This window comes from Moschus berezovskii, chromosome 19 (genome assembly GCF_049115385.1).
Source record: "Moschus berezovskii isolate FMDL1 chromosome 19, NW_MosBer_1.0, whole genome shotgun sequence".
In the NCBI taxonomy this organism is placed as follows: Eukaryota; Metazoa; Chordata; class Mammalia; order Artiodactyla; family Moschidae; genus Moschus; species Moschus berezovskii.
In genome coordinates this window covers 15,542,268-15,556,368 of record NC_142478.1, presented here as the reverse complement: position 1 = coordinate 15,556,368, position 14,101 = coordinate 15,542,268, and the positions used below count along the sequence as shown (strand labels likewise).

General features: G+C 40.5%; 1 protein-coding gene across 5 annotated transcripts in view; it reads left to right on the top strand.

The window, feature by feature from the left end:
• Positions 1-14,101, top strand: part of SMAD1 (SMAD family member 1) — an 82,958-nt gene that overhangs the window by 55,197 nt on the left and 13,660 nt on the right. For 4 of the 5 annotated variants that reach the window (XM_055404350.2, XM_055404352.2, XM_055404353.2 and 1 more), the window contains exons 3-4: positions 10,163-10,420; positions 13,152-13,268. In XM_055404350.2, the coding sequence (XP_055260325.1) occupies positions 10,163-10,420; positions 13,152-13,268 (375 nt within the window). The remainder of the gene's footprint in view (positions 1-10,162; positions 10,421-13,151; positions 13,269-14,101) is intronic. The other variant, XM_055404355.2, reaches the window with a different exon arrangement.

The following is a 14,101-nucleotide window of genomic DNA, read 5'->3' as shown; positions in this document are numbered from 1 at the left end:
GTTAAATTGAACTTTTGGTAAATTGGACAAAAATGCCCTCTTCCTAGAGTGTATAGGAGGATATCCATTTATTTTTTTCACCTTGAAGTTCTGCTCAGTAACTTTGAACAGCCCACAGAAGACGTTGCATGATCTAAATGTTCATCGCCACTTCAGCATGACACTTCTTGCAACTCTTTACTTTTGGTATCTACAGTTGGGTTTCACTGTAGGAGCTAGTGTATCTGTGGTAGCAAACTAAAGTTCCTTTCCTGGATGGGGGTTCTGAATTGGGAGATGTACATCTTAGAGCCCCAGAAGAAGACATGGTAGGATAAAACTGTTTTATTTGGAAATGTAGTAGAATTTGAGAACTCCAAGGAATGGTTACCAAACCTTGAACATAGGGTTGGAAAAGGAACAGATAATAGAACATTTTAACCATTTTTTTTTAACTCGCAAAAGATGGTTTTGAATTGCCTCTTTACATTTATTTTTTTGAACAGCTTTATTGAGGAAAAATTGGCTTAGAATAAACTGTACATGTTTATAATGTACAGTATGATTAGCTTTAACATGTGTGAAAGCATCAGCACAGTCAAGACAGTGAACTGACTCTTTACTTACAACAGTTTGCTTTTGCACCTTTTCAATCTCTTCCCCCAGCCCCAGCCCTCATCCACAGACCGCTACCGTGTTTTCTGTCACCAAGCACTGTTTTGCATGTTCTAGATTTTGTATGCATGAGATCATACAGTTGAGACTCTTTTTCTATCTACCTTGTCTCAGCATATTATTTTGAGATTGATCCATGTTGCTATGTGAATCAGTATTTCATTCCTTTTTATTACTGAGTTGTTGCTTAGTTTCTAAGTCCAGCTCTTTTTGTGACCCCATGGACGGTAGCCAGCCAGGCTCCTCTGTCCGTGGGATTCTGCAGGCAAGAATACTGGAGTGGGCTGCCGTTTCCTTCTCCAGGGGATCTTCCCGACCCAGGTACTCTTCTTTAACACTGAGCCACCAGTTGTTGTTCAGTCACTAAGTCCCGTCCGACTCTCTGCGACCCCATGGACTGTAACACGCCAGGCTTCCCTGTCCTCCACCATCTCCTGGAGTTTGCTCAGATTCATGTCCATTGAGTCGGTGATGCTGTCTAACCATCTTATCCTCTGCTGCCCTCTTCTCCTTTTGCCTTCAATCTTTCCCAGCTTGAGGGTCTTTTCCAGTGAGTTGGCTCTTCACATCGGGTGGCCAGAGTATTGGAGCTTCAGCATCAGTCCTTCCAGTGAATATTCAGGGAGCCACCAAGAAAGTCCCTTATTACTGGGTAGTGTTCAATATATGGGCTTCTCTGGTGACTCAGCTGGTAAAGAATCACCTGCAATGTGGGAGACCTGGGTTTCATCCCTGCATTGATCCTCTGGAGAAGGGAAAGGCTACCCACTCCAGTATTCTGGCCTGGAGAGTTCAGTCCATGGCGTCACAAAGAGTCACATGATAATTAAAAGATACCATTTAAAACTGACCCACTAAACAGTGTAAGGTTAAATAAGGAAAAAATGGAAGACATTAAAAGATACAAATAGAAAAATCATCATATAGCAGCAATATTAAACTATCTTTAGAGTTTCCTTTTTAAAAAACACAGAAGACAAATAATTACATCACATAGAGAAATATAGTAAATATAATACAATAAGTAACAAAAAATAACATGACAGAGTTGATACCAAGCAAAGGAGATCCAACCAGTCCATTCTGGAGGAGATCAATCCTGGGTGTTCATTGGAAGGACTGATGCTAAAGCTGAAACTGCAATACTTTGGCCACCTCATGTGACGAGTTGATTCACTGGAAGAGAGTCTGATGCTGGGAGGGATTGGGGGCGGGAGGAAACGGGGATAACAGAGAATGAGATGGCTGGATGGCATCACTGACTCGATGTACATGAGTTTGAGTGAACTCCGGGAGTTGGTGATGGACAGGGAGGCCTGGCGTGCTGTGATTCATGGGGTCGCAAAGAGTCGGACACAACTGAGCGACTGAACTGAACTGAACTGAATGAGTCATATCAATAAATATAAATAGGCTTAATCACCTATTAAAATTAAGAGGTTTTCAAGTTGGTTCATAAAGCAAAACTTTATGCTGTATTCAAGAGACCTATCCCTCCCCTTCCAATAAAAAGTGATTAAAAATAAAATAAAATGGAGAAAAGACAGTCTCTTTAACAAGTGGTGCTGGGAAAACTGGTCAGCCACTTGTAAAAGAATGAAACTAGAACACTTCCTAACACCATACACCAAAATAAACTCAAAATGGATTAAAGATCTAAATGTAAGACCAGAAACTATAAAACTCCTAGAGGAGAACGTAGGCAAAACACTCTCCGACATAAATCACAGCAGGATCCTCCAAGACCCACCTCCCAGAATATTGGAAATAAAAGCAAAAATAAACAAATGGGACCTAATTAAAATCAAAAGCTTCTGCACAGCAAAGGAAACTCTAAGCAAGGTGAGAAGACAGCCTTCAGAATGGGAGAAAATAATAGCAAATGAAGCAACTGATAAAGGATTAATCTCCAAATTATACAAGCAGCTCCTGCAGCTTAATTCCAGAAAACTAAGTGACCCAATCAAAAAATGGGCCAAAGAACTAAACAGACATTTCTCCAAAGAAGACATAAAGATGGCTAATAAACACATGAAAAAATGCTCAACATCCCTCATCATCAGAGAAATGTAAATCAAAACCACAATGAGATACCATTTCACACCAGTCAGAATGGCTGCTATCCAAAAGTCTACATGCAATAAGTGCTGGAGAGGGTGTGGAGAGAAGGGAACCCTCTTACACTGTTGGTGGGAATGCAAACTAGTACAGCCACTATGGAGAACAGTGTGGAGATTCCTCAGAAAACTGGAAATAGAACTGCCATATGATCCAGCGATCGCACTCCTGGGCATACACACCAAGGAAACCAGAATTGAAAGAGACACATGTACTCCAATGTTCATTGCAGCACTGTTTATAATAGCCAGGACATGGAAGCAACCTAGATGTCCATCTGCAGATGAATGGATAAGAAAGCTTTGGTACATATACACAATGGAGTATTTCTCAGCCATCAAAAAGAATGCATTTGAATCAGTTTTAATGAGGTGGATGAAATTGGAGCCAATTATACAGAGTGAAGTAAGCCAGAAAGAAGAACATCAATACCGTATATTAACGCATATATATGGAATTTAGAAAAATGGTAATCTGAACCCTGTATAAGAGACTGCAAAAGAGACATAGGCATTTAGAACAGTCTTTGGGACTCTGTGGGAGAGGGTGAAGGTGGAATGATTGGAGAGAATGGAATTGTAGCATGTATATTATCATAAGTGACCAGTCCAGGTTCGACGCATAAATTTTCCTCTGTTCAAAAAAAAAAAAGTGATTAAAAAGCTAAAAATCAAGGAATTGGTAAAGATATATCAGGCACCTGTAAGCAACAAACGGAGGATTGTGATTCTGATATCACACAAAATAGAACTCAGAAGACCAAAAGGCACTGACATGGAGAGACACTTCAGCACGTTGTAGACTGGGGCTCTTTTTGCAGAAACTAATGTGGTGGATGATTGTTTTGTAAGTGAATATTGAAACACCCTCGTTTGAGTAAATAACAACTTTTTTTGCACTTAATGTATTTATTTGAAACTTTGCATGTCTCACTGAAGCATTCTAATACTTCATTGGAGTGTGATGGCAATATAGCTGACATCCCTGTGCAGAAGAGCAGAACGTCTAAGACAAATACACCGTGTGTCACTGCACTTGCCCTTAGAAGAGCAGATTCTACACTTTGGCAGCATTTTTCTTTTCGTCCTCTGGGTATTATTTCCTCTAGAATATGTTCTTTTCTTTTACTCGATAGTCGACAAGGTGAATTTCTTCAGGGGATCTTTTAGAAACGAGAAATTTCATGATGTGTCATTTTTTAAGATTTTATAGTAATAAGCTTGCGTTTATAATATACACACGATTGGAACAAAGACCCAACAGAGTGAAGTGTGAATGATTATGACAATCCTAAGTTGTGTAATGAATGCTGGATCGATCTTAAGCTCTAAAACTTCATGATACTTATGGTCAGTGATGCGTTACAGTGAACATATATGCACCAAATATCACAGCTTTATACTGTGTATAAAGCACAGTATGGCAGGAGAAGCAAATAGGAACTTTAATGCACCAGTCTAAATATATGACAGGTTACCTGGGGAAAACCTAAGTAATCATAGCAACCAGAGATTGGAAAGCTGCCCGCAGGCCAAGTCAAGTCTGTTAGTTATTTTTGTAAGTAGAGCTTTTTAACACAGCCACACCCAGCTGCTCTCCCGTTGCGGTGCCCAAGCTCCTCATTGCAGTGACCGCTTTTGTTGCGGGGCACAGGCTCTAGGGCTCACGGGCTTCAGTAGTTGTGGCACATGGGCATGGTTGCTCTGCAGCATGGGGAATCCTTCTAGATCAGGGATTGAACCTGTGTCTTCTGCATTGGCAGGCGGATTCTTTACCCCTGGGCCACCAAAGAAGCCCTATTTCCATTGCTTTGGAACATTGTATTGGCACTACCAATCAGTTCAGTTAGGCACAAGAAAATAATTTGGAAGGAAGAAGTAAAATTAGCTGTGGGAGACATGACCATTTGCTGGAGAACTAGCTCTACAGTGAGTCAATGATAAAAATAACTGAGACAACAAAAGAATTCATCCAGGCAGTAACATATAAAATAACAGAGAAGCGTCAGTAACCAATATATAAACAATTACCAGATAGAAGGTATAAGTGAAAGTGAAAGCTATAAGGTAAAAGTGAAAACTCCATTTAAAATAGCAACAGAACAGATAAAATACTTAATAAACTTAATAAGAAATGTTTAAAACCTAATACAGTGTTATAGATTAAATTCTGTCCCCTGCAAAATGTATCTGTTGAAGCCCCAGTCAGCAGTCTCAGAATGTGACTGTTTGTGATAATAGGGCCTTTAAAAAGTTAAAATGAGGCCGTTGGGCTGGACTCAAAACCGACTGCTATCCTTATAAGAAGAGGAGATGGGGACATACATACAGAGAGACACCAGGGAAGTTATATGGAAGAACACAGCAGGCAAGTGACCATCTGCAAGCCAAGAAGACAGGTTTCAGAAGAAACCAACTTGCCAAACACCTTACTCTTGGACTTCCAGCCACCAGAACTTTAAATAAATAAATTTCTGTGGTTTAAGCCCCACGGTCTGTGGTATTTTGTTACAGGCAGGCCCAGCAAACTAATACAGATAGTAGCTATGGAACGATCCTGAAAGACGCAGAAGTAGATTGGACCTTCCCAGTTCTTGAATAGAATACTTTAACATGATAAGATATTACTTCTTACTAAGTTAATGTTTAAACACAATGTGATCCCAGTAAAAGGACCAATAATCTTTTTTTTCTGGAGGTCAACAAGATGATTATCAAAGTTCATATGAAAAAGTAAGCGTGTGAGTAGAACTGTGAAGTGGACTGTGAGAGGGGACTGGCCCTACAGATACTAGCACATACTATAAAGTCTCTACCAGGCTTCCCAGTTAGGTGGCTCAGGGGTTAAGAATCTGCCTGCAGTGCAGGTGATGCAAGAGACACGGGTTCAATCCCTGGGTCAGGAAGATCCCTTGGAAGAGGAAATGGCAACCCACTCCAGTATTCCTGCCTGTAAAATTCCATGGATAGAGGAGCCTCGCAGGCTACTCTTTTGTGGGGTTGCATAGCATCAAACACGACTGAGCACGCATGCACACATAAAGTCTCTATCATTAAACCAGAGTGATACAGGGCAATGGACTAGAATGGAATGGGCTGAAATGTCTGAAAAACAGACCCTAACGTACGTGGAAGTTTATGAGAAAGGTGGTATCTCTGACCACTAGGACAGAGGTGGGCTTTTTAGTAAATGGTATTGGGGCAGCTGGGTAGCCTTTTGGAAAGATAAAATTAGATCTATTCCTTATGGTATAAATAAACTGAACACCAGATGAATCAGAGATTTAAATAAAATATGATAGCTTACATGCATTGGAAGAATGCTTGGATGAATTCCTCCTTACAACCTGGGTGTAGAAGAAGACTCTATGACTCAAAATCCACATGTAATTAAAAAAAAAAGTTGACTACCAAAAAATAAACTTGCACATAAGCAAAGTCAAGAGGCAAACTGACAGACTGTGTTAAGATATTTGGAACGTAATATATCATGGGCTGATATCTCTAATATATATAAGATATATAGATAAGATATATATAGATAATAATATATATTATATAAGATATATCTTATATAGATAAGATATAATATCTATAATATAGATAAGATATATATTTGCCTATATATTTATGTGATTTATTTATCTTTAATGAAAAATGGAAAGACCAAAAATGAGCAAAAGGTACAAGCAGACAGTTCATGAAAGAAGACTAAAATAGGTCTTCTGAAGTACATGAAAAGATGGTCAACATGAAATGATATATATAGAAACATAAAAGGGCACCAAAATGCCTACCATTTTTTCACCCATCCAATTGTCAAAAAAGTAAAAAACTTGACAGAATAGTCTGTTCAGGAGATTTTTGGGGGAAAATCACTTTCATTTGTTGCTTGTAGCTATGCAAAATGGTACAACCCCTATGCGTGGATACTTGATGATAACAAAATTATATCTGTATTTACCCTTTCACACAGTATTTCCACTTCGAGGATACACCTTTAACAGTACTACAGTATATGCATAGAGTTATTCATTGCAGTATTGTATATAAGGTTAAAATATTGCAAACTACCTAAATGTCCAGATATTGGAGATAGGTTGAATAAACTATGGTGCTGTTAGCTATAAAGACAAATTAGGAAGATCTCTATAGGTAGTATGAAGTTAATTCTAGAATATGCTAAGAGCCACGTCATTGGTAAAGATGCTGGGAAAGATTGAAGGCCAAAGGAGAAGAGGATGAGATGGTTAGATAGCATCACAGTCTCAATGGATGTGAATCTGAGCAAACTCCAGGAGATGGTGAAGGACAAGGAGGCCAAGCACAGTCCATGGGGTCTCAAAGAGTAGGACACGATTTAGTGACTAAACAACAACAGTTGAAAAAAGCCAAGTGCAGGGGCTGCCTTTCTTTTTAGTAATAAAGATGAAATAAGGAAAAAAAAAACATTTATCTGCTTAATTTCCTTAAGAAGATGCACAGGAACCAGACAAAAAAAAATGAAATTGATTATTCTCTGAGGAGATTAGATGGGCAGACTAAGTAAATAAATTGTAATACATACATATAATGAGATGTTACAACATTGGAGGACTCATACAAACATCATGTTGAACTAAAGCCAGACGCAAGGGTATATACGATTCCATTTATATGAAGATTTGTACATTTTACTACCGATGTGTTACACCTCAATACCTTTTTAAAATTCATTTAAATATACCATTACCTACATCAGGAGTGACAAAATCATCTCTTTTAATTACCAGAAGTGAGAAAAAAGGTATTGATCTTGTCAAGTTTATCTGTAGAGTGTTGCTTTGTTGTAGCTGGTGGTTCACTTCCGAGGTCACGTGCAGAAGCTGATTGATCTCGCCTATGGTGTACAGCAAGGGCAGACCTGTGCCTTAGAGCCAGACCACTGCACACCAAACAGCAAGCACACGGGGACACGTGTGCAGAGCATCCACCGGAGGTGCAGAAATGCACTGCTTTCCCCTGCCTTCCCCTGCAGGCAGTGGGGAAGGAAGAAATGCCCAGTTCTAAAACTGTTCGGCAATAGGAGTCGCTGAAACAGGAGCCCAAGTCAGGTGGGGAGGGGAGGGCAAGAGAAGAGAGACGGAGATTTGATTTTTTCTGTTGCTGTCTGTGCTCCTGTTGGTAGGGTTTAGAGGCCAGTATTTTCTAGCTTTTAAAGGTAAGCATCAGAATGGAGAAGTTATAGTTAGGTGACTATAAAGGCAAATTGGTAAGTGGTAATTCAAGTTGTCACAGTCAAAAGAAAAAGAGAAAGTGTTTGTGTAGGTAATTTAAAGATATTGCACTAGTTCAGAGCATGTGTGTATTTTGGAATATATTGGATTGACCAAAAAGTTCATCTTATGGAAAAACTCAAACGAACCTTCTAACCAACCCAGTAGATTTCTGTTGGTGTTGGGAAAGTGCTTGTGACTATTGGGAACTTTTTCTTCAACCAAAGTAGTTTACACTTCAAGTGATTACTGAAAGGTAAAAGGAAGAATTATGTCTTTTCGTTTTCCTTTTTTCCTCTTCATAGGTTTTTTTTTTTAATTGGAGTATAGTTGATTTCGGTGTTGCGCTCGTTTCAGATATACAGCAAAGTGATTCCGCTGTATACGTATACACACACACACACACATTCTTTTTCAGATTCTTTTCCATTATAAGTAACAATCATGCTTTTGATTTGGACAAACTCCATCACTGTGTGAAAAAGGAAATACATTTATTACACTAAAAAGATTTGTTTCTAAGGGATTAAATTGTAGGGAAACCAGTGAATCTTATGGAGGATTATGGACACATTTAAGATACAGTATATGAGACATTTTAACACCTTCAGAAACCGATTTTTACTTAAACAATTTTCAGCTCATGAATCAGTTATAATCCAAGTGTTAAGAGCACTGTTTCCAGTAGAAATGATATAAGCCATGGATAGATGCACTGGAAGGCCCTCAAAAATCTACTTAGTTCCTAATGCCACTAAATACGGTTTCTTGGGGAAAATGTATTCTGAGTCCCAACTCCCAATAACAATAACAGATTTTAAATCTCCTCTTTTCTCCTCTCGTGCAGTTTACCAAATGGACTGTTTTTCTCCTTCTAGCCACAAGAGCAGTAGGGATTCCAGGGACCTTTATTATTCGGGAGGAGGCATCCGGTGACCCGGGCAAGAAGCTTAGGAACAACCCAGTTAGGGTTCTGGTAGCTGGCCCTTCCCTTCCCTTCTCATCATGGCCCTTGTAGTGTAGTGGCTGTGCCTCTGGAGTTTTCTGGAGATTGAGAACAACCCTGCTAATTATCGACTCCTTAGGTTCCTAACACACGGAGCTTTGGGGAGTGATTCGACTTGTTTTATTTCCTTCTCTGCTGCTGCTAAGTCACTTCAGTCCTTCTCTGCTAGTGCCTACATTTTTTTGACCTTTGTACCTTGTGTATTCAGTTGGTAAAATGCTGATTGTATTGCTTCCTTTGCCTATCAGGTAGTGATAAGGATTGCTGAGAAGTGGTAAATACATTCAGATCCTTAGAGGAAAGTGTTCATGAAGTGTGACTACCAGGACACACTATAGAGTCTGTCCCACAAAACATCGTATTTTATCTGATGAATTATCTTCATTGGCATTTGGATTTTATACTGCTCATTGTATTTATCCTCTCAACCTTAGTTACTATTAGCACACGTTCTTTGGTTTAAAGTGAGCTAACGTGTCCATTTAAAACATCTGTGGTGAGGCAGGACCACCCTGGTGGTCCAGTGGCTGGGATTTTGCCTTCAAATGCAGGGGGCGCGGGTTTGGTCCCTGGTGAGGGAGCTGAGAGCACACGGGCCTCACAGCCGAAAAAATCAAAACATTAAGCAGAAACAATATTGTAACAAATTCAGTAAAGACTTAATTTTAAAACATTTGTGGTGGATAATTCACAGCATTCAATAAATATTGTTAACTCTTAAGTGTGAAATCTTTTCCGCCAGGGAGGTAAACTGGAATTGTCAATGGCGATGTATGTTCTTGGTTGTACCTTGGCTTTTAGTGGGTGAGAAAATTAAGGATCGGGGAACTTTAACATTTTTCACGTAAAATAATGTATTTCGCAGACTTTGCCTGGGCACTTTGTTGATGCTGCAGGTCTTGGGATGGGCCGTCTGATTCTGAGCAGACCATCATTTTTACCGCATTTGTTCCCGAGTGGGAAATGGCTTTTCATTTGAATGGGGCTTTTGAGCTGGCAGCACGACAAGGTTCAAATAACTTGTTGTGACTTACAGATTATGTTTCAACTTTGTTGTGTTTTAGTGTGACCTTATTAAAAGATTTTCATCATTCTCATTTTGGTCCCTCTTTTTTTTTCCCCCTTTCCAGTTCTTCCTCCAGTACTGGTTCCAAGACACAGCGAATACAATCCTCAGCACAGCCTCTTAGCTCAGTTCCGCAACTTAGGGCAAAATGAGCCTCACATGCCACTCAACGCCACTTTCCCGGATTCTTTCCAGCAGCCCAACAGCCATCCGTTTCCTCATTCTCCCAACAGCAGTTACCCCAACTCTCCTGGAAGCAGCAGCAGCACGTACCCTCACTCTCCGACCAGCTCAGACCCAGGAAGCCCCTTTCAGATGCCAGGTAGGTTGCCGCGTTTGCTGACGTTCTGTGGTCAGTGAGATGCGTCGTCACAGTGCCATGGAGAAGCTGGGTTTCCTGGAATGGGGAGAGCTCACAAGCCTTGGGACGTGGCACTGTGCTCTAAAACTCAGGATACAACTTTGAATGAAAGGAGACATCTCGTAGCCAAGCACGGCGGTGTTTTATTTGTCCGGCACAGATGCTTGAATACGTTTTCGTGTTTGATTTTTGAAAGGTTTTGAAACAGCTGCATCCTTCTGGGAGTGGCATGGTTGTTGCAGCCTTTGCTCTTAATAAAAGCGAGCGGAAAAAAAATAGCACGCCGCACACATTTGCTGTTTTCATGCAACGGAAAAAAAACCCTGTCATAAGTGCAACCTCAGAAAAGATATTTCCTGGGGGATCTCACACACGCACACACCCCCCCACACTTAATTGAATTCGTTTAAGTGGTGATGTAATCCTGAGAAACATACACTTGAACAACAAAGGACTTGCAACAGAAGTACTGGAAACCATCTGCTTGTTTAACTTCGCAAAGACAAAAGACCATTATCCTTTTGTAGGCTTCTCTGAGGGTGTAATGTCTGTCAATTAAATGATTAATTAGGACATTATATTTTTCGAGTTATAGGTTAATAAGCCAGCATCTCAGAACAATAAAAATGATTAGTGCCAGATTTCTAGCCAGTCAGCCTCACAGAGGGTACATTAAGCAAAGATACACTTGACATCTATTAACATTTCAAGAAGGGAAAATGAGTGGGCAAGCATGTTTAACATATTGAAATGTTTGGGGGCAAATTTGAATTCGAAAGCAGAGCTAGTGTCTTCTCAAAAATTGAAAAGTGGCCCATACTTGATATTCTTATCTTTTATTTATTTATTTAGTGCTTTTTTACATTTTAAACCTGTTTATATTGAACTGGCTTGTTTTTCTATCAGAAACTGTTTAAGATGAGGATGGGAGATAGATTTATTTCAAAATCCAACTTGTATCATCTGGTGATTTCCTTTCCCTCCTGGACCCGTTGTGTTTGAGGAACAGGTTAGAGGCAAGGTTAGATGTTTTGGGCGGCTTTGAAGCAGTGGCAGACTCAGGGTAGCCCCAAGAGTGGAAAATACTGAAGATTATTGCTTGAATTTACACCTTGTCCCTGGCTGTCAGGGATTAAGGCACAGGCCGAGTAGAGAAAACATGGAGCAGAGAAAGCTGAAGGGGGGGGAGGAGGGCCTCACGGAGAGAGCAGAGCATCACCCATAGTATCCGGTCCTTCCCACCGGAGCTGATGCCACAGGGGGCTGATGAAGTTTTCACCAGTCTGCTTGCAGAAATTTATTGGATTTGGTCTCAGAGGAGGCTCTTTGTCTTCGTTTTTGGCTGGAAATAAAACAGAGGCAGTGTTACAGCTGCAAGGAAGAAGCTGAATTTTAAAAAAGCGGTAGAAAGGGTAGAAAAGTCATCTGGATCAGGTCCCCGCGGTCCTGTCTCTGTGCTCGCAGCAGCTGGGGGGCGAGGGGGTGGGGGTTGGGGGAGACGGTGGAAGTGGCCAGGGTGTGATTCAGCTGGAGAGTCAGTCTGGGAAATCGCTGAGAAACTCTGCAAGAGCCGTGTTAGCTTTTCTATTTGACAGTTGCCCCGAGTGGTGTCAAGCACTCATCCAGGCTACTGGTTAAGGTGAATCTGTTTCCTGCTCTGTCATATGTGCCAGATGATACCATGGCCCTTGAGGAACTCGTTTTTCCGTCACAAAGGATTATTTATGGGAAAGCCATACCCTTTATTTTACTTAAGAAAGTACAAGACTGGGGCTTCGCTGGTGGTCCACTGGTTAAGACTTCCTTCCAGTGCAGGGGCTGTAGGTTTCATGCCAGGTTGGGGTGCTGAGGTCCCATTTGCCTCGTGGCCAAAAAAACCAAAACATGAAACAGAAGCAATATCATAACAAATTCAGTAAAGACTTAAGAATTGGTCCATATCACAAAAAAATTAAAAGTGAAAAATGTGAAAGCACAAGACTTGTGTTCGTGTTGTTTCAAAAATCATGATGTTTGCATCTTATTTGCCAGTTGATTATGAACTTTTCCAGAAGAAATGTATACAGAAATTCTGAAATTGAAGATAGTTGTGACAAACTGATTTGTTTCCTCTTATTCTATTGCTAGAGACTAGTGATTATTTGAGTGGATAGGAAGTTAGGTGGTCCTAGCAGACTTTCTTGAAGTCATGGGAAATTCACAGTTTTGAGTCAGTAAGTTGGCTGTCGTGAAACTCAGTTGGTAAATTCCTAAGAGCCCATAGATTTAATGCATGATACCCTGAAGCTCCTTTTCTGAAGAAGTCCTGTGTAGCTTTCAAAGGTTTTCCATTCACCAGGGAAATGACAAAAGGCGGAGGTCCTTTGAAAGTGGGTTGTGTGCAAGCACGTTTAAATGCTCTTCTGATTGTTTTAAAAAGGGGTGATCTGGGTAGGCAGACAGCTTCTAGAACTGGTATACGATGCTTTCCTCCCACTGAATTTTCACTGCAGTCATATAAGAGTATGAGATGGTAGTCACTTTCAAAAGGCATACCCCAAGCCCAGTGTCTGTATCATCCAGTCTTCAGATGGGGAGGGTGAAGTGGCAACTTAATCTCTTAAGAATTTCGGCATGGAAGAGAATATATGTTTTAAGCTTGTGTGTTTACTAAGGATAAACAAATCTCTCTTTTTTTTTTCAAAATTTATAGCAGATACACCCCCACCTGCTTACCTGCCCCCTGAAGACCCCATGACCCAGGATGGCTCTCAACCCATGGACACAAATATGATGGCACCTTCTCTGCCCTCAGAAATCAACAGAGGAGGTAAAATGAACTGCTGCTTATTCTCTTTTTAGAGTCTGAAGTTCTCTGTCCAAAAGTTGCTTTCTTTCACAAATTTTTTACTAGTCTTGAAAAAGCTATTTGAAAAGGAGCACTTATAAGAGAATTTCAGTAGAAAGAATTCCTTGGATTAGAAATAAGCCTTTTATATGAAGAACAGACACACCGATTTAGCTAATGAAAGTCTAAATATAATTGTGCAGCCATCTGTTTAGAGCCTTGGTACTTAATACTTCCAAATTGGTGATAAAGGAATATTTTTAAGTGAAAGAAAGGGACGTTGGCGGCGGGGGGGAGTGTGCAGTGAGTATAAAATTGAAGTAGAGTTTTCACTGGTGATTTCCAAAATGTAAAGTTCATATAACAAGGCTTTCCAAAAGGTTCTTTTGTTGTCAGGGTAACTATTCATAAGCCTCATCTTCTCTCTGGCCCTCATCTAGAATAGTGGCAGCTGAGCCAGACTAATAGCATTCGTTCCCTGAGTGCTCAGTTAATGCAAATTGAAGGACCTCTCGGGTGGCTCAGTGGTAAAGAATCTGCCTCTGTTGAAGGAGACACGGGTTCAGTACCTGGGTTAGGAAGATCCCCTCGAGTAGGAAACGGCAACCCACGCCAGTATTCTTGCCTGGAGAGTTCCATGGACAGAGGAGCCTGGCGCGCTACAGTCCGTGGTGTCACAAAGAGTCTGACATGACTTACTAACTAAACAACAACAATGCAAATTGAAGTTAAAATACACGTTCATTATTAGGTATGTCTTATTTCATTCTTAGCACTTTTTTAAGTAAAGGACTGGAAAGAACCTCAGCCTTTGT